The sequence below is a fragment of the Sinohyriopsis cumingii genome, chromosome 4, assembly GCF_028554795.1.
Source record: "Sinohyriopsis cumingii isolate HCF-2022 chromosome 4, ASM2855479v2, whole genome shotgun sequence".
NCBI classification, from domain to species: domain Eukaryota; kingdom Metazoa; phylum Mollusca; class Bivalvia; order Unionida; family Unionidae; genus Sinohyriopsis; species Sinohyriopsis cumingii.
This window is the reverse complement of record NC_142964.1, coordinates 86,902,392-86,927,125: the sequence shown is the minus strand read 5'-3', so window position 1 is coordinate 86,927,125 and position 24,734 is coordinate 86,902,392. Positions and strand designations below refer to the sequence as shown.

Below are 24,734 nucleotides of genomic sequence, written 5' to 3'. Positions count from 1 at the left end.
AATGTCCTTGTAATGAATTATGGTTTCCTAAAAAAATGCACACTTTGCAGTTTGATTTCTCAATGTGCAACGGTTTATTTTTTTGCAGTAGATTTTTTCATTCAATCATGATCATCTTGATGTTTTTTATACTCAGCAGCTTTCATTCCATATAGACTTATCTTTTGATTTCTATGATGACCTCCATTTTTTGTGTGTTCAAATTCTGACATGATCAGGTTTAGGAAGCACTTGATCTCCTTGATCAGAAAGGTTGATTCTCTGTCATTGCAGAACATCACAACAGCATTCCATTTATCAATGTTATCTTGCAATTGGTTTTCCATAATTTCCACCATGGACACAATTTTTGACAACTTCACCATAATCAGGACCAGTAAATTTGTCCAGATATGTTTTTATATCCACATGCACTTGTTTTAATTTCCCAATGGTGTTAAATGACATTTTCCTCATTTTCATCCTCAAGCACATCAACATATTCATTCAAAAATAACAACCTGACTAGATCACGAGAGACACCAATGATTCCAGTCATATTCTCTATAAAGTTATGTTATTAAAAGTACAGCATCATAATCAAAGTAAAATTAAATTAAGTCACCCATGGTAAAGATTTGAAAAAATAACTTAGTCCCACATTAATGGGTTCTGCCACCACGATGTTTAACCTAAAAATGGTCTATTTCAGTGACAGTGCTGATAAAAAAAATTCCTGCAGTGTTGATCCAAGTGCTAGTGAACAACAATGTCCATAAAGATTCTGATATTTTTCTCATGGCGATGTTCCAGCTGGTGATCCTAGCAGTATTCCTAAAATGATCCTGAAGATGAAATTTCCAGATGCTGATCTGTATGTCAATGAATCTCAGTCCACTCTACCCCCATACTGCGCTAAGTTGCCCAATCACTAGTCATTGACTAGCAAACAATGTAGAGTATTCAGAAGGTGCATTAGTGATAAATCCTGGTTGATGCATTGGGTGTCAGAGATGGTATAACGCTTATGATTTTTTATGCGACATGCATCCACGAACAATTTATTGGTTACATCAAAACCGTCAGTTGGCATTAACCACCTACAAACTTTATTGTAATCTATGTTGAGACCACCTGTCATCGAACTGCTTCCCTTTGCCAGTATATAATCTGTCAAATATTTTTAACTTGTTATGTAATCATACTGAAATACCAGTGTGGTCATTATTCTGGTGATTAAATGTCCATCCATGTTAAGCTTACCTAACATTAAGTCACCAGATATTTGTAATAGATGTGTAATCCTTAACATGCTTGTAACTCAGGATTTGATCATCCAGCAATGTGGTATCAACTTCGACTATCATCCATGTCATCTCTGGTTTTATTTAATAAGTAATCTTTGACTTGCTTGTAATTCACCACCGATTAATCCTGGTTTTATTTAATAAGTAATCTTTGACTTGCTTGTAATTCACCACCGATTAATACTGGTTTTATTTAATAAGTAATCTTTGACTTGCTTGTAATTCACCACCGATTAATCCTGGTTTTATTTAATAAGTAATCTTTGACTTGCTTGTAATTCACCACCGATTAATCCTGGTTTTATTTAATAAGTAATCTTTGACTTGCTTGTAATTCACCACCGATTAATCCTTAAATGGTTAATTTCCCTGGTATAATTCCAGTATCTATCTGTTTTGCATGTGCAGTTGCTGTAATTTTATCCTTTACCACTTTTAAAAAATTGTTTCTGCTTCAAGGATTTTCATGTAAAATTTTAATGATCTGTTGTACGCTCATGTCAAGTTCCCTGGTCATGGAATCACCAGTTTTACTGACCTTATAACTGTCATGCTTGCTGGATTCAGTAATGCTTTCGCCTCCGATGATAGTGCCAAAGATGGAGTAGCTCATGTTATTTACAAAAATAAACAACAAAAAACCTGATCATACCAGATAATGGTGTCATTTACGCCGTGCACATATTTTTATCAAGTATGAACATGAACATAATCAACTTCAACTCAGCGAACATGACTGCACCGCAGCATGTTTTTTATTGCCTAATTGTCATTACATGTTCATAGGGCCTACAGGTCATGGTAAGACTAATTTGTTCATGAACAATCGATTAATATACAACACTGCCATGGTTTATATACTCAACCCATGTCAGGATAAATATAGAACATTATCGGATTTGAATGAAATGCTTAAATCTGTGGAAGGAAAATCGCCTGCAACAGAGAATGCTAATACTGAGTGTGATCAGGATGTGATGATAAAAGAACCTGATGGAACGGCTCAGAGACTATCAAGATCCTGTGGTGGTGTTTGATGATATCAAAACTGATTGTTGAAACATGAATAAAACAAGCAAGAACTTTTCACCTTCAAGAAATAAATGTAACGCAATTTATCTCACTCAGTCATATTTTGACATTTCTAAACACATCAGGCATAACAGCAGTTGTGTTGTACTCTTTTACAGGTTAGACAATTGCTCATGGGAGGTTACCATGTGGACTCTGATGTCAACAACACAATTGGGTCGATTCTTGGTTTTGCACAAGGTCAGAAGGTTTTGGATGCCTCATGGAGGGGGATGCTCCAGTGTGCATCAAGAACATCAATATTTTATTGCCATGTTTACCATAAGATGATCCTAGTAATAGTAAAGGTAATAGCAGTGATGATCCTGTTGATGGTCAAAATCAGAAGCAGGAATGTATGATAGATCACAATCCCTCTACAGGAAAGTACAGAGATTCACACATGATTTCTGTAATCTGTGTTTCAAGCAGCCATATTTTATTCCCACGGTACATCATAATCTGCAAGGCTTTGATTCACATCTGATCATCGAATGCTTTGGAAAGTATCACCAAATGATCACTTGCTTTCTGAATAATATGGAACTGTATATGTCATTCTCACTGGGTCAGTTGAGGTTTATTGATAGTTTACACTACATGAATGCAAGTCTGGACAAAGTAGTTGTTGTTGTGGGGTTAAATGCCATTTTTCAGCACATAGGCTATATATGGCAGCCAGTATTAATAGTGGAGGAAGAACCCAGGAAAACCCAGGAAAGAACCACTGACCCACAAGAAGCTACTGGCAAGCTTTCTCACATACCGATATTGGCTGAATCCAGACAAAGTAGTTAAGAACACAGAATCTTTTAATCATACTCAAGAACAGTCTCATGATGGTCTTGAGTTAGTTTTGTGCAATGGAATTTATCTTTATGTGTACATGCCTCATTGGGATAAATTTACAGAAATGTCACTGCCTGATATGGAGTCTTCTAACAGAACGTTGACAGGCGAGACAATCATAGATGAAGATTATTCACATGTGCATATTGTCTGGAATGATTTCAGGTTAAAAAACCTTGGCAAGTATCAGGATTTGTATTTGATGTTATTTTTCGCTCATGTATTGGAAAATGTCAACGCATGCAAATATTGTTGTAAACTTGATCTGCCAGGGTATTATTCTTCTCCTGGACTATCATGGGATACCACACTGAAGATCAGCAAGATCAAGTTGGAGTTATTGATCGATGTGAACATGTTCAATTTTATCAAAAAGGGAATCCGTTGTGGTATCTTAGTGATCACACATAATTCATGCAAGAACAATAAATACTTGCCTGATTATCATCCCAATTATGAGTCAAAGTATATCATTTACCTAGACACCAATAATCTTTATCAATGGGCGATGTCACAAAAGATGCCGGGAGATTTTGCATGGACGAATCTGGATCAATTCATTCAGTGGCTGTTAGACTGATGATGATAACAGTTACAGTCTAGTGTTAGATTTGGAGCATCCAACAAAACTTCACACAGATCATAATGATTATATGTTGGCGCCTGAAAACACTACAGTAGCAATCATTATGTTAAGTCCAACGAGTAAACATTTACAAGCGCAATCAGAGAGAGTGTACTGCAACTGGTACCAAATCTAATGGTTAAGTATTGTTACACAATGCATTACAAAAATTCTTAAGTATTATGTGGATTTTGGTAAGCAGGTAAGCATTATTCATCACATGCTCAAGTTTAAACAATATCCCTGGCTTGAAACTTAAATTGATTTTAACATTTGAACACCGCTAGGCAAACATAATCCAAGTCAGATTTCTTTAAGTTGATGAATAACAGTGTATTCAGTAAGACCATGGAAAACTTATGGAAGCATGTCAACAATGAGTTGGTCAGTGATGTCACCATGCTTTGAGAGCATGAAAATATCTGATGATAATTTAGTGGCAATCCATGGTAGATGAATGATGATCAAATTAGATAAAAAAACATTAAGGTAATGGAGATAAATTACTGCTCACTTACATGGATAGTCTTTATTATGAGGTGAAGATGGAAAACATGTATCAGATATATATATATATATATATGATGTGCAAGAGCTATTGGACTTCCTCAGATTAGTGAATACTATGATCTAGATAATAAGAACATTATTGGAAAATATAATGCCGAGACGTTGATACTCATTGGGGAATTTGTCTCACTCTGCAGCAAGATGTACTCAGTCAATCTTTCCAATGGGAACTTAAAAAAAGAGACAAGGGAAGTTTTTTTAAAATATCGTCAAGAAGTGAGTAACACATGATGATTACTAACAGCATTGCAGGGTGGGTTGCACAGAACCTCCATGAACACTGATCAATGAATCACACTGTGTATATGTGTGAGTTCAACAAAACTGGGCTGAGATGTATTGACAATAAAAATGTTATGTGCTTGATTACGAAGTATCCACACTAGTGCAAGGACACAAGGATGTTGACAGAAAGAAAGTGACCAATGTTGATCTACTGACAGAGTTGTGATTATACTTGAGATGATGCTATCAAAATGTTATCATCAGCGTTATTGCAATCCTTTACTATACACGGCAGCTCTACTGTTGGAGTTGCATAAATAAATGTCCAACTGGTTTTTAATTCAGTCTGTCATGTGTTGTGTATTTTAATGAATTTTCTCTCACCCACTCCAATTAAATGACTTACTAAGTTATCAAATTATTTCCTTTTCTATAGCTGGTCGGGATGTAATGCGCTATGACAGACTGATACAATTTTACATAATCCATCATTTCTATACCATAAAAATGCATAAAAAGAGTCCATGATCAGTTGTCTAATTAGTAAACCATCATGTTTTTATGTAATTTTAATATATAAGCAAGCATCATCAGGTAATGTATACTTGCAGTGACTGACCACACTTTGATGATCTCCTCTGGTCATTATCTGGATTGTGTACTTAAGGACCAAATGTCATCGCAGATGACAATGTGACCCTTGAATATAATCTGACTGATGACCATGGGGAGATGACCAAAGTGGAGTCATACCAGCAAGTATACATACTAGTGACCTTGATGTGCTCTGGTACATGTAACAAGAGGACCCAGTGGGCTTAAAATTGTTTATCTGGCAGGCACCTGCCAAACAGCTTAATAAATCAGTTGTTGCCCAATAAATCTGTGTCAGCAGGATGCATTCTGTATAAACTACTTCCATTGCTCTTGACTGCATGATATAAAGAGAGCTGTTTCAATGTTTCTATTTTTTATCATCAATATCTGATGGCACATCAGTGTCATTTTTTGTACAATAATTAAAGAGCCTTTATACAAGAATGTTTTCTCTCAAAGTTGGTCAAGTTATGTTGGGTGTTTACTTTTTGCAAAGTTGTTTAATAGTTTTCTATGGCTGTATTTTAAAGCAGACTGGAATCATCCGAATAAATCTGAACTGCATTCAAAATAAGATACTTAAATATAAAATTATTGAAAATAATTTTGTGTGGGAGTTTATTTTAGAAGTTGTTAAAAGGATATTCTATTTATGGCAACAGTGACCATTTTTTATAATGGACAAGCAATGACTTGTACAATTTAAAGGTTCTTCAAGCCAGAATGATTTCCATAAAGTTTGATGACATTTTGTTGAATACTCTTTAACAAACTGTTTGAAGGTTTTTCTATTCTTAACAACACAAGACACTAAATTTACACCAGAAAAAAAAAATGAAAGCTCTTTATGTCAGGATTATTTTTTTTATCAAATATGGTTAAGACGGCTTTGGTGGCCTAGTGGTCTGAGTGTTTGCCTCGGATGTGGGAGGTTGTGGGTTCAATCCCCTCCGAGTCATACCAATGACTTATAAAAATGGTACTAACAGCTGCCTCGCTTGGTGCTCAGCATTAAGAGGTTAGTGTTAGGACTGGTCGGCCTGGTGTCAGGATAATGTTACTGGGTGGGACATCATGCTTCATGTCTGCGACATGACCGAAAAATTGTTAAAGTTATGTTAAAAATCCAATTCACACACACACACACACTCAGATATGGTTATATTTCATTTTATATTTTTTTTAAATGGTGGCCAGACTTAATGGCTATCATGATCACCTACATATAACTGAAAGTCCTCCATGTGAGGATGCTTTGTCAAATTCTGCTGAGTGGGTTTTGAAAAGAAACCAGTTCAAGGTTTTTCTAATTTTAGTAACAGCAGCCATATCTGATGGCAGATTGACATCATTTGTATAAATATGAAAGTTCTTAATGCCAAGAAGCTTTATATCATATTTGGTTAAAATTGGTCCAATTATTTTTAAGAGTAAGTCAAATAACAAACTGATGGATGGTGGAAAACAATGTACTTGGACACAGTGCCATAACATAAGCTTACTTGGCCTAATTATCCCATAAGCTATGGAATTCTTGGTTCTTTTCTACATCCTTGTACAAAAGAAGAACAGGCTTTAGAATTCACATTTTTCACAAATAACCAAGCCTCACATTTTTCACAAATAACCAAGCCTCACATTTGTTTATCTCATCACTGAACTTAGTAATAAATACACACCTACCTACCAATCAGTTGGCAAGTTGAAGGTGTCAACATTTGAACCCTGCCGATATCTAACACCTAAGTGAATAACGTATACACATTCACTGCTGTATACTGGTTGGATGATTTCCAATATTATCTTTCTTTGGTGTGTAGATTGTGCTCATACCTGGTTGGTTCCCAGCGTTAGGTTGATTCTCACTTTCTTGATTAGCTTTAGGTTGGTTCATGTTAGAATTGGACTGGTTAGTGTCAACTGGATTGGCAACAGGCTGTCCAGGAGCACCAAGTTGATTCCCAGGTCCATTCTGTTTCACTTCAGGATTATTAGAAATCACTCCTCTGGGGGCCTGAGTACCACCTGGATTAATGCCATCCTGCTGTCCATGCCCAATTACACCAGGGTTAGGGTTATTGGGGCCTTGAGGTTGATTTGGCTGTACAGCATAGTTTCTGAAAGATAACAAGAACTAGTGTCTAATTAGAGTACATGTTTCCCCCATGGTCCTATTCTGCACTCCATACATAACTGGAACCATGCGACACAAAGAGACCACTCTTATCCGTCAGTAGCACCGCTCTGGTGGCCTAGTGGTTAGAGTGTCTGCCTTGGATGCAGGAGGTCACAGGTTAGAACCTCAGCTGAGTCATACCAAAGACTTCTAAAATTGGTACTAACAGCTGCCTCACTAGGCGCTCAGCATTAAGAGGTTAGTGTTAGGACTGGTCAGCCTGATGTCAGGATAATGTGACTGGGTGGGAATCGATGTTACATGTCTGTGGCATGAAGCCCCAGTGCTAGACATCACTATAAAACTGCCACACTGCAGACATCACACATCATAGCGATATTATTTACAAATCATTAAAAGCTGCATTTTAAAATAAAATCTCAATCAAAATCCTTATTGGTCTGAAAGTCCCATTTAAAACTAAGGTATCTTCTGGTTTGTGATGACAATACAGTGATAACTTCATCTTGCTGTTTATGATGGAATACCATAACCAACAACTGGTGAACTAAAAACATCCTATTACAGTTATCTGTTGTTATACACATTAAAAACGTATACTTGCTATTAAACTACCAGCAGTCCAGTATTTTTTTCACACTAGTAATCCAGATATACCTGAATAAAATCAACCTACAAAATGAAAATGATCTCCTACCAAAATATCAGTACCCACCCAGTGAAGGGAAACAAAAAGAAAATCACAGGAATTGATATAATCCTCATAGTAGTTTATGAAGAGTAGTAATAACAATCTTCTGTTAATGGACAGGCAAATGTTAATGGAAGACAGAAAAGAAACCATCCTATAAGCCAGTGGTTCCCAACCTCAGATCACAACTCAAATCAGGGTTGCATGTGTCCTCAGTAGGTCATGAAGGGTTACAAGAAATCATAAAAAACCGCATGATCTGGAGATGCTGTGTATGGCCAGTTTAGGGTTGGAGCCAAAATAAGGATGGGAACCATTGACGTAAGCTCTTCTGGTCTATTACCAGTAGAGTTGAGAGGCATTTTACTTCCTTCAGTTGCAGTGACCTTGGAAATTTTACCGCCAAAATCAATAGGCTTCTTTTTTATGTAAATCATCCACAAACTGAAGTGATGGAACAGGGTTGATAACTAAAATGTTTGATAATTTCATGTTGCTGGATGTCAACACTTGCTGTCTGGCTCCATCAGCTATACTGAAATTTTACTGACTTTCCACTTGTTGAAAGAGCAATCAAAACATCAATTAGACTATCTTGGAAATAAAACTTGTAGATGGTAAGCAAAATAGTAATGAGTGTCAAATTAGTGAATAATAAATAGAAAGAGAACTGCCCAATGTCCCCGTTTACAATATGATTTTTGAGTGATATCTGTGAAATTGGCCAAAGCTGCTGATGTACCCGTATCTGTCTCAATAATTATTGGAATTAAATAAATTTCATTACCAAAAAAAAAATCATTAGTCTAGTAACTAGACAGAGAAAAATGTTTTAAAAACTATTACATGATTTTCTCAAACAATGTCATGTTTTAATCATTAAAACAATGGTATTTCTCTGATAAACCACAAACAAAAAAAAAAACAAAGAGAAAAATGAAAAAATTTAAAGTTATATGAGGAGAATCTCCAGCACATTTGTCACTGTCCACCCCAATCCCTCTCATCAAAACTTATACAATCATATGGCATACTATATTGATCCAAATACTCACATGTATGTCCCAACATCTATCCCACTGCCATGTAAGGTCTTGATGATTCCAAAACCATAAGTCTTCATCAACACATCTAGAATCTTAGTTCTGAATTGGTCTACATACTGTTTACATCCACTGTAAAATACAAAAAGCAAATTCAACATTATTTGTCCCTTGGCTACTATGGTCAGGTCAGCAAAGTACAGAGTGATGAAATCTTACTGTGACCAACGTGACTGAGTTGTAGAGTTACATGGTCCAGGCTGATATTGATTGCAACGATGTTCCATGCTTGTTTTCACATGGAATTGAAGTGCAGGAATGGGGTAGACAATTAATTAGGTACCTGGACCTAGACAATAAAACCTGTGAAAAACATCATGCTATCAAAAGTGAAACACAGATAATGCGTCATCTCGAACACTTAAAAAAGCAGTGCTGATAAAATTATTTTTTTAAATCAATTTTCAGAAAATTTCACTTGTCCCAACCTGCATTTTACGTGTTTCAAAATTTCATTATGTTACACACATTTATACACACACATATATATACACACACACACACACACACATATATAATTTGATCCAGTATTGCAGCATCAGTACTTCCAATGGAAAGAAATTTACTGTAATTCACACCGTCCTTAATTTCTCCCAAAACCTGATGAACTGACAGAACAAAGTCTCTTGTCTGTCTTATAATTAGCAACAACTTTTTTAGGGTATGGTCTGTGCCAAAGGGAGCTCTCATTTTATTCATTTTCTTTCATTCTCATTTAGTTTTAAAACAGTTTTTCAAAGTGGAGTTTTAGCAACTCTAATTTCAGGGATTTTCTTCACATGCTGGAAAATTGTCATGCATATACTGTGCTGCAAGGCTTTATGAAGTCCAAAATGATCATGAGATTTGCTGGATTAAGTCCTGAATTTGTTACTTACGTTGACAAATACACTATCTGAATTTTCAACCTGTGCCAATTTGGGATACTGTTCACAATATCTGCAAAACATCTTTTCTCCAAAGTTACTGAACTCAAGCCATGGACAGTCATCAACCCAATGTGGATGAACATTTCTTTGTTTCTTAACTGTGTATAATCAAGTAAAAAGAAAATCAAGACTCATGACTCTCATTTAATCAATTCATCAAGGAAATGGATGCTTATGATGATAAAGTGTCGTTCAATAATTTCATTGCACTGACCCAGTGGACTGAAATCGTGATGCTTAGAATAACATCTGTCCATTTCTGCCATGGGATTTGTTGTACATCATCCAGTGCAGGATGTTGGTATATAATCAGTGAACTCAATCAACAAATCAATTAACCATAAAAGGGAATGGCATATCACATTAACTGATACATCTGCCAAAAGACCACATGTTAACTGCTATGACTAAAATGGATTAGCAGCCGCTGGATTTTTTTTTAGTGATATGTCAGCTAAATTAATTACCTCAGATTAGTGGATTAACTCTGAGCCCTGCATGAGAAATGTACCAGGTGTCACTCCTAAATCGCAAATATGACCAGCGACCTAGCATAAGTAGCCCTAACAAAATGCCATAGTGGCATCCATACTGGAAGTCAGATCAGTACCATTCTCATTATGACTAACTCGACATTATAAGAAGTCTTTCAATGACAGCCACATGCTGATATTACCATTCAGTAGTGATAGCATGATTTCCCAAAATGGCCACCCTGGTTGCCATATTAAATGTCTTCACAGCACCATTTCCATATAGTACCAACTAGGCATCATAAGAAGTCATTTAGTAAAAACAAAAACCATGTTGATACAACCATCCATTCAGGATTAGCACTACCAAGATTTCGAAGCTGGCCACTGTGGTGGCCATGTGAAAAGCAGATCAACACCATTTGCATTTAGGACTAACTAGACTCCAAAAGAAGTCTTTTGTTGAAAGCATAAGGGCTAATATACCCTTACACAAATCTGATGCTATACACTGCTGTTATAACTGCGCTTACAACCACAGTTCATTAAAGACTAAAATGTGTTAAAACATCATTCAAACTTTAAAATGAATATTTCAGTGCAGACCTAACCTTTTAAGTTCTATCTTCAGGAAGGAAATTTTCAATAAATGTTTTGCTGTCTGAATCAGTATTCACAATTTGCCATCTTATCTTTAACCTGTCATATCTGTTCATATATGTTAACAAAATTCTACATTTTGCTTTAGTGTAGTATAGGAAAATTCTGAATTTCAGGTTGAATATTCCTGCACTACAACGATGCCTATAAAGGGTTCTATTAGTGTCTACCTACCTCTCTGAGCAAGCATTGGCAGCCTGTTGAGCAGCAGATGCCTGATTTGCCACTTCCGCTAAAATGATAAGTTTGTTTGAATCAGTCCTTTAATATTTTTAACCATAATGGCAGATATTGTTTCTGTGTTCTTCACCCCCTCCCCATACCCCAAAGTGCAACAAACTATTAAAGCATAAAGTGTTTAATAAAGTTGATGGTGTATTAAGGTGCAAGAGCAAAGATTCAAACAGTTTATTCATGTGATACACTCTGATGGGCTTAACAGTTTTGGGTTATTTGACATATTTTTACTTATGAGCTCTACCAAATGTTAGATTTCATGTGTGTGTGTTTGTACGTCTCTCTCAAAATGTGTTATCGAAAGACCTTGAGTTGTTTATGAGTGAAATTTTTTTGCTGTATCTGTTATTTTATTGTTGTTATAATTTTAAAACAACAACATCAGGCATAGCAGAAGACACTGAAGGCCTCTTCCCTTGAAAAGAAGTTCCTAGCGCATGGACACCATGACTGTGACAATTGGGATGAGACAAGCAGGCTGAGATAAGAAAAGTAAGGTTAGCAAATCTGTCACATGGGTGAGAAAGAAAGAGCTCAGCTGTACTCGAATGCTGAAAATAGGGAGAAGTGGGTTGAAACAAAAGTGTTCCGAAATGTGCAAGATTATACACATTCTTCTAAAAAATAATATAAAACAAAAGAAATATAAATTAAACTTTATGAAAATAGTATTATTTTCTTCACATAAAGATTTGCAAATGTGTGTAAAATTTTGTCCCTGAAGGGCAACATTGACAATGGGTAACGTTCAAAATATGCGTTCTTCACACAAGTTATGTAATGCTACGTTTTTATAAAATGTAGTAAAACGTTTATTCAAATTTTACCAATATTCAGTCTAGAAACCTACAATGATATACAATGCTGATTGGGCTGTAAGGCACTGAATAACATTCACTTCACTGCAAAAATCTCGCAGTTTAAGGTTCAGTGTGAATGATTCAAAAACTAAGTCTTATGTACTATTTTTTAATATGATTTTTACCATAGTGGATGTCTGTCTGGCACCATTTTTCATTCAAAACTAGCTTGATGTTGAAATGAATGTGTGTAAAGCTTCATGCAATCTTCCAAATAATTTAGGAGAAATATTAATAACAAGCTTGTGCTAATGGACCAGTGAACAACAGAGCTAAAAACCACAAGGCAAGCTTCATTTAAATAATTATGTCCAACATTGCATTCTGCCACAGTACAATAAAGCAATAACTCAAATGATGGCCATAACATATACAAAATTTCACAGTGATCCACTGAAAACTGTCACATTAGTATTGTTCACAAGATTCTGTCATACTCCAAATAAGAAAAGGGCAAAAACTCTTTAGATGATGATCATATCTGATAATCTCCAATTCCATGGCAATAAACTGAAATCTGAGACTACTTATCTGCACAAGATTTTGTCATACACTGCGTAAGTCTACTAGGCAAAAGAGCAATAACTCTAACAAGATGCCTAAGTGGCCCTAGAGATTATCCACTTGACTGGTATCTGCTTACCAGTATATATTCCAACTGTTAGTGGTGGATAATTAGCATTGTTTATATAAATATTAAATACTTCTATACCTGGATGCTTACTGTCATATTTGGCCAAGCGCAGTCGAATACTTTTTCAGAATTCATTCAAAGTGTTTTCTTCTTTTTGTAATGGCAGCCACATTTCTTATAGAAGATTAGCTCCAACTAACTCAATACCAGGATGTTATCTCATTTTTCATCAAATTCTGTTCATTAGCATATGATGGCAATTGGGCTTTAAAACAATTCATTGTGCCTGCTTCACTCCAAAAATCTCATAGACAACAATGCTATTTAAATCGCTGAATAAATAATCAAACTAGTAAAAACCATTATAACAAAATATCTGTTGATCTAGGGTTTAACGTCATTTTACAGCACAAGATAGGCTATACATGGCGGCCAATATAACTGGTGGAGGAAGAACCCTGGAAAACCCAGGGAAGAACCACCGACCCACGAGAAGCTACTGGCAGGCTTTCCCACCTACCCACGCTAGCCGAGCCTTGGACTCGAACCCACGCAGACAGAGGTGAGATGGCAGTGATCCGGAACGGTGAGTGCTTCAGACCACTCGGCCACTCGGGGCCCCAACAAAATATCTAACCACTTACATGATATTCTTGAGCAGTACCAAGATTTTCAAGAGTTCTTTAACTGCGACTTTGACAAAAGGTATATGGGACATGAGAACTTGTTGTAGAAGAATTGTCTTAGCTTCATAATGATTCATGCCAAGTACGATGAGAAGCTATCAAGAGGGTTTAATAAATGAATGCAAATGAACAGCTTCAGCTAAAACTTTAACACTCTCTTGATAGCTGCAATTGTTCATCCAGCAGAAAAGTGACTGCTATGTCTCACTTACCACTAAAATGGGACTGACAATAATTAAATTAGCTAGTGAGCGGAACTTTAAGTGGGAGAGATGGATGGACAAAAAGACAGAAAAGACAGAGAAGCATGGATGGATAGGCTCAATGAAAATCACATTTTCTATTAAAAGCATTGATAAAAAATGCTGCCCATTAATGTAATTTAGAAATGCTTTTATATTATACAATTTGAAAGGACAGAATGTCGGAATTAAGTACACAGAAGAGTAAATACATTTCAAGATAAAAATCGAGGAATTTTAAAGTCTAATCATATTTGGGTTAAATGTATTTTCCATCTGAACTAATGCTTGTTACCTAATAAGTCTGATGCCGAGTGAACCCTGCTATAACATGCTTTGTTATAACAAAAGTTGGATGCAACATAATTATGATGTGGCTACAGAAATTTTACAGTAATTTCACAAATTTCAATAAATGTTTGCTTAGCCAACAGCACCAATCATCAAACAAAGATGAAAACATTTCTGACTCTAATCCATAATTAAAGGTATAAAAGAGACTATGAATGCCTGCACAATCAACTGGCATATACTCTTATGTACCAAAATAATGCCACTGAATTAAGTTTACTACAGGAATTGCAATGAGCAGTTTTGGTCACTGCCAAATCCATATATCTACAGCTTCAAAGTAAGACCCCTAAATATTTCAACATTTTCTCACACTGTCTTTCAAGTAAATTTTGAAGTCATTATATGGCTATACACACATGCTTAAAATCTGACTGTCCTTTTGTATTTCCTTAAGGTGTGGTCAGAAAAATGCTGACATTTTCTTTGGATCACTCAGATATCTTGTCACTGCAATTCTAATGTTAGGTGTACTGTAGCAGAACAATGACTGGAACAGAACAATACAAGTTGTAGTGGTGGAGGTATCTGAAGTTATAATCAAACATGCTACTCCAGAGGTCGTCAAACTATTTTACATAGCGTGCCACCTTTTCCATATTAATTATGAAATGAATGAGTGTGTGCCACCAGTAAGAAGGTAACACTGTTAAAATCAAGATTTTTGGCTGCCCTTCGAGTGGAGTGACACACAAAACCTCTTGACGTGCCACCTTGTGGCATGCATGCTGTAGGTTGCCGACCCCTGTACTACTCTGCTTTTGTTTTGCAATTGTATAAAGTCAACGTTACTGTATCAACAAATGCTTTAGTCAATGTTGGGCTAATTTTATTTTATCTTTCTTCTGTTATTAAAGAATGACTTAAATGTGAAGTGCCTGCTATGTCTTGCTTCTCACTAATGATGATATGGATTTGAATATCCCTACAGAAGAGCTGGCTGAAGTTCCTATGAAAAGACAGGCCATTCACACTAAAAGTATGCAATGTTATCCTACTGAATGCAGCTCTGGTATGACTTTTTTAAGGTTTGTCATTTTATGGCAGAGCAACACAAGTCCAATAAAATACATGTCTTTAAATGACGACAACAAAATTATCATGTATGTTCCTCGTATCAATTTCTGAGCATATCCTTGGGCATAATTCATATATAAACTACAGTTGCAAATCTAAAAATCAAAAGCACAAAAAAACAGAATGAACTTAATGACTGTACTTTTCCTGTTTAATAAATCACATGGTTACCAAGTGCATTCTTCATTTCCAGAGAAGCAACTGCTCCTCTGTACTAGGCAGTTGTTCCCTTTATATTAAGAAATTATTGATATGGTAGATGCAGTTGAAAGAATGATAAAAATGCAAGAAACAGTGGTCATTCTCCTTCAGATGTCCATATGTATGTGTGTGCGAGAGTGATGTCTATTTGCTCATACTCATCTTAAATGGAAAACTAACCTTTCAATTTTTTAACTTCTGCTTGAAGTGTCTTCTTGTTTTCCTCACAAGAACTCTGAAGAAAAAAGAAGTAAAAATCATGAAATTTTTATGGATGGACTCACCAAAGGTGTGTCACATGGGATTTTGAGGTGGCTTTGTTTTGGCAGACTTCGCTTTTTATCATGACTTCTGAAACAGGAATTACAAGGCTCGTATCAGTGTGCCACAAACAGTATATATTATGTTTTTCCCTTCCAGCATAGAAAGCTACCACTGTTTCCCTGTTTGCACAACCTGAACATACAGCTCAATATGTTCTCCCCAACAGAAAAAGCTACCACTATTACCTCCTTAGTACAGCCGGAAAATACAGCCCAATATGTACAAGGGTGCCTAAAAGGCATATGTTCAAGAAAGTAGAAGAGGACTCTGGGTTTCCAATGTGCACATTAGAAGACATTCAAATCAGGTTTGCACGGCTTTAAAGTTAAGGAAAGCAGCCAAGAACAAGTATGTCTGTCCTGTTATTAACAGTCCTCTATGTAGGCACCAGTATGACATGGCTGACCAGGGATGGTCCTGGCTTTTAAAAAGCTGTCGCCAAAAAAATCGCCAACCTCAATATTTTGTCGCCAATTTTCAAAAAGTGTCGCCAGAACAATTAGTGTACATTTTTTCAAGTGTTAATTTAGTCTATTAATGTAACAGGCAATGAAAATTACAAAAGATGGGTTAGTTAATACTCTAATTACAACAAGCATTAACAAAATGTTACAAAGTGTTACATGAAGATCCGTCGCGATTTTAGGGCTGCCCACTTGTTGAATGTAGTTTCAAAGTCTAAATTTTCACATCTGTACATGCTGATTCTCATTAAATTCTCGAGAGATGAGATGCAGAGTTTATTTCTGATGTCAGTTTTTATGAGGTTCATCTTACTGAATCCACGTTCACAGTCTACAGTGCTGACAGGTGACACCAGTAGTCTCCCAGCAGCCCCCCCTCCCCTTTATGGCTGGCTACACAAAAGTTGTAGTGAATTGCTTCCTAAATCCCAAGAATGATCACTGAATGCTGTATAAATTTTCTCGACAAGCAAAATAGGATCTCCATTCCCACGAATGAAACTTACATGAGTCAACACCTGGCAATATTGGACCGTATATATAAGCATAAATTCACACCCAATTTAGGGATTCTTTCACTCTTGTATTTTGAGAAATAAATAATTATTATTAATTATGCAAAACCGTTTTTTTTTTTTTTTGCTGTTTCTTGTTGCGGAATTTAAGTCTCTGCAGCGGTAACACGGATTGATGGCAAAAGGAAAAGATCAATGAGTAAAATGCTGTACTGGCGACAGATATAATTGTGATTGAGATTTTTTCCATTTGCTTTGTATTTATACACAGTAGTCGGTACTTCCAAGGTTATCAGTTTTTTTTATGAATTTTCAGCAAAACTATTGTATTGGTATATGTAAAAAAAAAAACAACAAAAAAAAAAAGAAGGATTAGCCATTCAATTAATTGTATCTGTTCTATTCGTGTCTTCAGAAGTCGGTCAGTTGTAGGTATAGTTTGGTAGCATGATTGACTGTATCACAGCATACAGTACTCAGCCCAGATGTCAGCATAAGCAGATTATGATGTAACAATGCACTGTAAAGATGGGGTTGTCAATACGAATAAAGGATCGTTTGTGTAACAGATTGATTCCAATGCATTGCTTAGTCAAGTTTGTGGCTTCCTTTCGTTCTCCCTTTTAATTTATCCAGTCCAAATCCATGATTGTATGTACATACTAAATAACCCAAAAGTATGTCGCCAAAAAAATCGCCAGATGGGATATTTTTGTCGCCAATAAGGAAAGAAAATCGCAATTTGCGACATTGGCAAAGCCCAGGACGATCCCTGGCTGACTCTTGAGATTATTGACCAATGGGTATCAATTAGGGCATAACCGACTTTTGATCCGGAAATCGGATTCCACCAGATAGTATGAACTTCCGATTAATCGGAGTCGGACAAGGCAGGAATGACCAATTTGGATAATAAAAATAATAAAGTTGAATTTCTATAGCACCATGTCTAACACTGCGTGTCATTCGATAGTGCGTTAATAAAGTTAAATAAGAAGTCAGAAAAGTCCAATATGGTCAACACAACGGGGTGAAACGATAATACTTGAGTTAGACCAAAAGATTTAAATTTATTAAAATATATAATACAGTCCTACCCGTTTATGTCAACATCCTCAATAATGAAGGCATAATATTGAATACATTGACACATGCTAATGAGGTATTAAAAGAAAATGATTCTGCAAGAGGCCAACTTTATAGGACCAAACAAAAGCCTGTTTTATTTTTATTTGACCGCGACATTAAAGCATGGCGGCAAGATCAACTAATTGTTGAATAAAGTACAGGATGGAACTGGCCGCTTGCCGACATAAATGATTAAGGTGGGAAAATAAAAGCCTGGCGGCAAGATCAACTAATTGTTGAACAAAGAATGGGTCGGAACTGGCAAAAAAATAAAAAATTTCATGGATTCTTTGTGGCTTTGAACTTCGTTGCATTTTGCTATAGTCCTGCCATATCCTTCCCCTTGTGACATCGGTGTGATATGCAAAACGTGTGTAACACGGTTTAAAAAGTTAATTTGAAAAACCTTTTAATTTAGCATTTCCGATTAATTGAATCGTATCCGGAATCGGAAAAATTTCATGCCCAAAATCCGGAATCGGAAATCAGTAGAAAAATGCTAATCGGTTATGCCCTAGTATCAATGACCTTATCCTTTCTGTTTGGGTATGTTCAGAACAAATTTTACTGTGTAGAAGCTATTATTTACATTTAGCATGATGGCGACCTGCGACTTTTATCCTAATTAGTACAAGCAATCCACACATTAGTCAAGGGACGTACTCTGGTGAAAAACTTATTCTGCAAAACTCCATATTTTTTGTAACTTTAACAACCCTGATCTATGTCCTAATCACCCTAAAATCAAGAGACCTACTCCATGCCTTATGTGTAAGCCCTTCACAAATGTTGGTCAATTTGAATAATCTAGAATATAGGTCACTATGCAACAAACATTTCTTTCAGTCAGTTACCTTGACCTCTGACCCCACAATCAAAAAGCTTCTTTTTTTAGACAACATGCAAGTCGTCTACAAATGTTGGCAAATGTACCATGGTTGAGAACTGAAATTTGTGTGCAGAAGCCAGCAACAGAGACTTAGATTTTGGACCTTTTGACTTCAAAAACAGGCTTCTTCCTTATGCCAAGTCAGTCATACAGAAGTAATGTTATTATGAGGAACCACCATTTTTCTTCTTACGGTTAATGGAAACTTGACCTTTTGATCCCAAAAAATAGCAGGCTTTTCCTTACCTCAAGAACAAAACTATCCACAAGGTTGTATCCAAGCAGGTGATGTAAATGTACAGTCAATGTGCAGAAACATTTTCCTTATTCCAGTCACAGTGACCATGGGCTTCTAATCCTGAAATGAGAGGCTTCTTCCTTTAACCCAAACACGAGTCATCATCAACGTTTGGCCAGAAATGTGATGTGGAACTCCTATGATTGTGTTGACTAAGGTTAATCTTTATAATGAAATCCAGTTATTTTTCAAGAAAAATCTTGTGATCTTGATTGCAACAATTTATTTTAATTTTCTCAATACAAAAGTACTAGCATTTTTTTATAGTAACCTTGAAATTCCCACATCCATTGGTTGAATGTTGGAGGTCATTTTGGGATGTAGAAATTTTGATGTCATATTTGGTTGCTATTAATGGCCTGTGTACAGATGGCTGTGAGACAGCATGAAGTCCACAGCAAGAGCAAAATGTACAGAAACTGCATGCAGATGGCATACTGTACTGCTGAGCACAAGACAACCAGATTCATGCAAACATGATAATGTTGCAACAGTAAGTTTCTACTCTTCTACTCTAGGCACCAGAATGTAACTGGGAAAGACTGAAAGCTGGAGAAGAGGTATATGTATTATGTCTCCCAAGATACAGGTCAAGGCCATTCAAGGATTAAGAAGAAGTGAGTATATTTATATAACTGTTGAATCAAGGGAGATCTTACACTGAGACCATAAGTGACTCGGATGTTCCCTGCTACGAACTGGAGAATCAGACCTTGCATACACCACTGAGGATATCAAAGCCAAAAAGAACAAAAGTTGGAAATGTAGACTTACCTGAGCCACATGTCAAACTGTTGTGGACAAATGATGGCAATGAAAAGATATTCCCAGTTGGATGTACCCTTGGACAGTTCGTTCCATGTTGGATGGAAGAACATGTTCTCATTTAATTCTTGGAATGTCATGTACCTACTTGTAGTAAGTGGCTTTTCTTTTCAAATGGTATCAAAAGAAACACTCAAGTACTTTGTTTTTTTATTTTGTATGGTCTTCTTTAATTGTTAGTGTGTTGCTTAGGATTATTCAAGATAAAGTTTAATGGATAATAATTCAGCTGTCCCTTGCTCACACTTACATGTAATGGAACACTGGTTAAACAAATTAAGCAGCACAAGTGAACAATACAAAAAGTGTAAAGACAACTGTTAAAAACAAGACAACCTTTAGATGCTAATGTACATAAACACTGCTGATCCATTGAGTATGGATGACACTGAATAAAGACACAAGTCAATATAATATAAATTAGTTTTTATCTGTTCATATTTTAAGTATACAATATTTTTCAATTTAGTGTGAAAATAATTTTTAAAAAAATTGGGTAATTTTGTGCATAGGGTAATTTGAGGTAGGGCTTGTGATTTCTTTTTTTTAAGTCACCAAAACTGGGCATGTGTTTTTGAGCACTGCCAGGGCAAGCTGACTGAAACATTGCACTTGGGAAATTTGAGAGCACCCCAAAACAATATCACAAAATGATTATAAAAAGAAGATAAAACCATATGCTGATAAATTACAAATTTCTAAATTAGAACCAGAAACTTAGCAAGTTTCCTTTTTTGCCTAAATAAGACAGCAGACTCATCCTGTCAACTACTTTAACAATAATTAAAGCTTGACTGTTCATAAGAATTTGTAAACACTTAATTTATTCATTTATTTAACAATTACAATTGAGTCACCATGTAATATGCAAGATGCATCAAAATGTTTCATAAGCAAACTTGTGAAATTGAGAACAATTTTTTGTCATCCAGTTAATTGTTTGCCAAGCATTATGTGTGTATATATATATATATATATATATATATATATATATATATATATATATATATATATTTATCCTGTTATTAACAAGTAAACAACATATCATAATCATGTTTGGGTGCCACATTTCTGGTACACTGATCATGTTTTTAATGAAATCCTCATGGTGGTTAATTGCTGGAGCCTTTTATTTTCAAACACACAGACACCTGTCAACAATATCTCAGAAGTTATATGAATAACAATTAGCGCCTGCTCAACTTAAAATTAGTAAAATACATCAATAAAATCTTTGATTTGTTGATTGTTTTTAGTCTACAGGATCAGAATGCCACAGTACCTGAATCTTGGTATACATATAAATATCATAATTAAAATAATTTCAAATATAAATATGTATTACTTGTTTGTCAAAAATTGCTTTGAATTTCAAATATTCACATTACTATGTTCTTGTGAAAATTTGTGAATGACCTTGATACTGACTACAAGATAGAAAACCAGTGTATCCAGTTGCTACTGATGTCTGCAACCTTGAATATGAATTGCTGATGCATGAATGGAAAGCAGCATCACCCCAAGGCATGAACAACATATCTCAAGCATAGAGCAAAACCTATATCACTGGAACAGTTATGAAGCATTGTTCTTGCTTTGGGTGATGATGCTTTCCATGCAAACATTCGTAATTTAAATCTGATGTCAATAGCTACTGGATACACAGGTGTTGTGTTCTGTCAGGTATTAATACTAAAAAGTGAGTGTTCTGAAGGATTTAATTATATGGCTCAAAATAAGATGGATTATACTTGCTGTCTGCATACCAAGGTCAGTCAAAGCAAATTTATTAATTAGTATTGAGTGTCCTGAAAACTCTACTGATTAACAAACCTGATGCTGCAGCATAAATTGTGCCTTAGTTGTTCTGTCACCAGACATCTGAGAGAAAAATAAAGGCAGAAAACATTTTGTGGTCTACCTTTGATCCCTCCTGCTCATCTCTTTTTTTCTCTTTCTAATACATATTTTGACATCCAGTTTAACTATAGCCTATGCAGCCTATCATCTTGAATCATCAGTGACATAACTATGAGACAACCCCTCCCCAACACAAATGTCAAAAAATCTAAAATAGAGTGGAATGGGACAGAGGCAACTTGTACTATGCTTTGACTTAGCTACATTTTTTCTGGGGCCCCGAGTAGCTGAGTCGTCTAAAATGCTCAGCGTTACAGATCACTGCCATTTCACCTCTGTTTGCGTAGGTTCAAGTCTCAGGCTCAGCTAACGTGGAATTGTGAGAAAGCTTGTCAGTAGCTTCTCATGGGTCGATAGTTCTTCCCAGGGTTTTCCAGGGTTCTTCCTCCACTAGTTATATTGGCCGCCATGTATAGCCTATCTTGTGCTGACAAATGGCGTTAAACCCTACAGCAACAACATTTTTTCCTTTATGAGTATGTTACCTTTCATCAGTAAGTTCTGACTTGACAACATTTTAATGAGGGTACATTCAGACCGTGAGATTCCAAGACCAACTTGCGTTGACAAAATGAGGTGACCTAAATTGCTCGCGTTTGAAATATGTGAAAAAATGTGCGCAGTTATTGAAATTACTGAGTTTAATAGTTCTTTAATGCCTTTTACAATTCCCATATATTTAGCCGCCCATTGCGCTAGCGATGAGATGTCATGTAAGTTAGTCGTGAAAATTCTAATTACCGATAATGATTTGCAGTTGTCTACTTCCTCCCTAGTCTCTATCAATTCCTCTTCTTTTAGATGCAGGTTTTTGTTGCACTCCGCCACTTCTGCCTCCTTGTTTCCATAATTATTTCTTTCTTTCTTTAATATATCCTCCAGATCCTTCACTTTATCTAGCACACTCTCAGAACGCTTTTCAGCCGAAACCTTTTTAGCTGAGAGGACACGCACTTCGCTTTCCAGCAGGGTAATTTCGTTTCCTAGTTCAGCGTTTCTGGAGGACATGCTCCAGTAATTGAAACCAAGTATGCACAAAGCCACAAATAATCCTACCGCCAAAAATGGCGGAGATCGGCCCTGGGGCCGCATCCCACCCCGGTTATTTGCTGCCATCATAACAAGTTCTTGTTTTCTAAACAGAAGTTCCTTTTTTTTTCACGAATGTACCCCTTTACGTACTTGACACGAAAGCGTGTGACGTCGCCCAATCAATCAATCGAAGTCAATCAAGTGCTTATTTTTCTTTTCAAAACTAAATTAAAACTAATACTGTGATACCGATCCCACAATTTTCACGAAAATATAATCGACACTAACATTAACTAGGAAACATTCGACTATTAAATTTCAAACTATATTCCACTGATAAATATTCTTATTCAAGAACATTGTCGATGGTAGTGGTAGCACAAATTTTAAAACAATAATTTTTTTATTTTGCTTGCTGTTTCCGTTACCATTTTATATACGCCGCTGTCGGGCATTTCTGCACACCTTTGTTTCCCAATATTGAAGCAAAACTCATACCGAATTCGAGCGATTGACAAAAATAAAATACAGCAATGCTTCCTATTGAAAAGATGCAATTGTCACCAGAACATTCTGTTCAAAATAATATTAATTTTTGACACAGGGGATACCACCCACTTGCTTTCCTGACTCGCGATATGTCGGCCTCTTCTGCTCATAGCTTTGAAAAGATGGAATGTTTATCCATCGGGCTATAGAAATTAAATATATTACTTTGGACTGTTTCTGTCAGCAGTTCAGTCGAATAATCAGGTCATGTTTATAGCTAGTTCTACAAAATTCAACGTAAAAATGCCAATAAATGGCAAGAGATATTAAGCAAACTAAACCGATATTGTAAAAAAAAAGTTAGTAAAGTTCAACATTTTATGAAAAATAAGCTATTATGTGGAAGAGAAACAACAATGAATAGGATGTAATGTGCTTACAACGTCTTGTTGATGGGGAAAAATTACTACAGAATTTAGAAACAGACTATATGTCGGGGAATTTGTTGAGAATTTATGTTCTAGCGGCAAGTAGACACGTTGGGTAGGAGACGATTTTGTACGTGTGGGACAACTTCTTGCAAAATTGGAAAGTTGGAATAAAATACAGTTTTGTTTTAAGGTACACATTTCCATCTTTTATATAATTTATCATTTGCATGATTCTAAAAGATGCATAGCAAATTGAATTTTCAGGGTTACAGGTTCAAGAAGATCATTGAGTGGGTCTTCACGTTGCCATTAGAAATCACATTTTTATGTGCATTTCGAGTCTAAATGTGGGATATTTTTGTACACTTTATGAATATCTGTTTTCTTAATTAATGTACGATTGTTCTTTCTGGATACAAAATGGATTTTTGACCCAAAATAGCACGTGATCAAATGTTTACAGAAATGACGTATCGTTGCGCAGAATTACCCGACGCGCAGAATTGGGCGACATGGCACTCTGTATTTCTTACTTCAAATGGCACATCCACAAAACAGCTTTTATCAATAACCTACCTCACCGGAACAAAAACTAAGATAATAACATTTCTGATTTAAAAAAACAACACATTACACACAAAAAAATGTTTGTATACCATGTATTTCCTAGTTTAGGTGACATAAGTAGTATAGTGGGATACCCTAGGGACAATGGAAATCCCAGTCAAAAGGGTCGTAGGAACGTTTGGGGACAAGGGGAATTTAAGATGGAAAATTTTAACATGGGTGGGACTATAACAGAGGGACAAAAAAAGAATTGGGACCGTATAGGGACAATATGAATGGAACAGGTGGGGTTACGTCACGGCACTGGCGATTGGCAACAATGTAACAAGGGCTGCCCTGAATACGTGC

The 24,734-nt window shown here is 35.9% G+C and overlaps 1 protein-coding gene across 2 annotated transcripts in view; it reads right to left on the bottom strand.

Annotated features, from left to right (window-relative positions):
* LOC149801603 (uncharacterized) overlaps positions 1–23,086 on the bottom strand; it is a 60,966-nt gene extending 37,880 nt beyond the window's left edge. For both annotated transcript variants that reach the window (XM_089955860.1, XM_089955859.1), the window contains exons 1-5: positions 22,609–23,086; positions 15,685–15,739; positions 11,391–11,448; positions 9,107–9,226; positions 7,057–7,340 (exon numbers count right to left, since the gene is read on the bottom strand). In XM_089955860.1, coding sequence (XP_089811986.1) covers positions 7,057–7,340; positions 9,107–9,226; positions 11,391–11,448; positions 15,685–15,739; positions 22,609–22,986 — 895 coding nt within the window. In that variant the 5' untranslated portion in view covers positions 22,987–23,086. The remainder of the gene's footprint in view (positions 1–7,056; positions 7,341–9,106; positions 9,227–11,390; positions 11,449–15,684; positions 15,740–22,608) is intronic.
* Between the last annotated feature and the right edge of the window lie 1,648 nt (positions 23,087–24,734).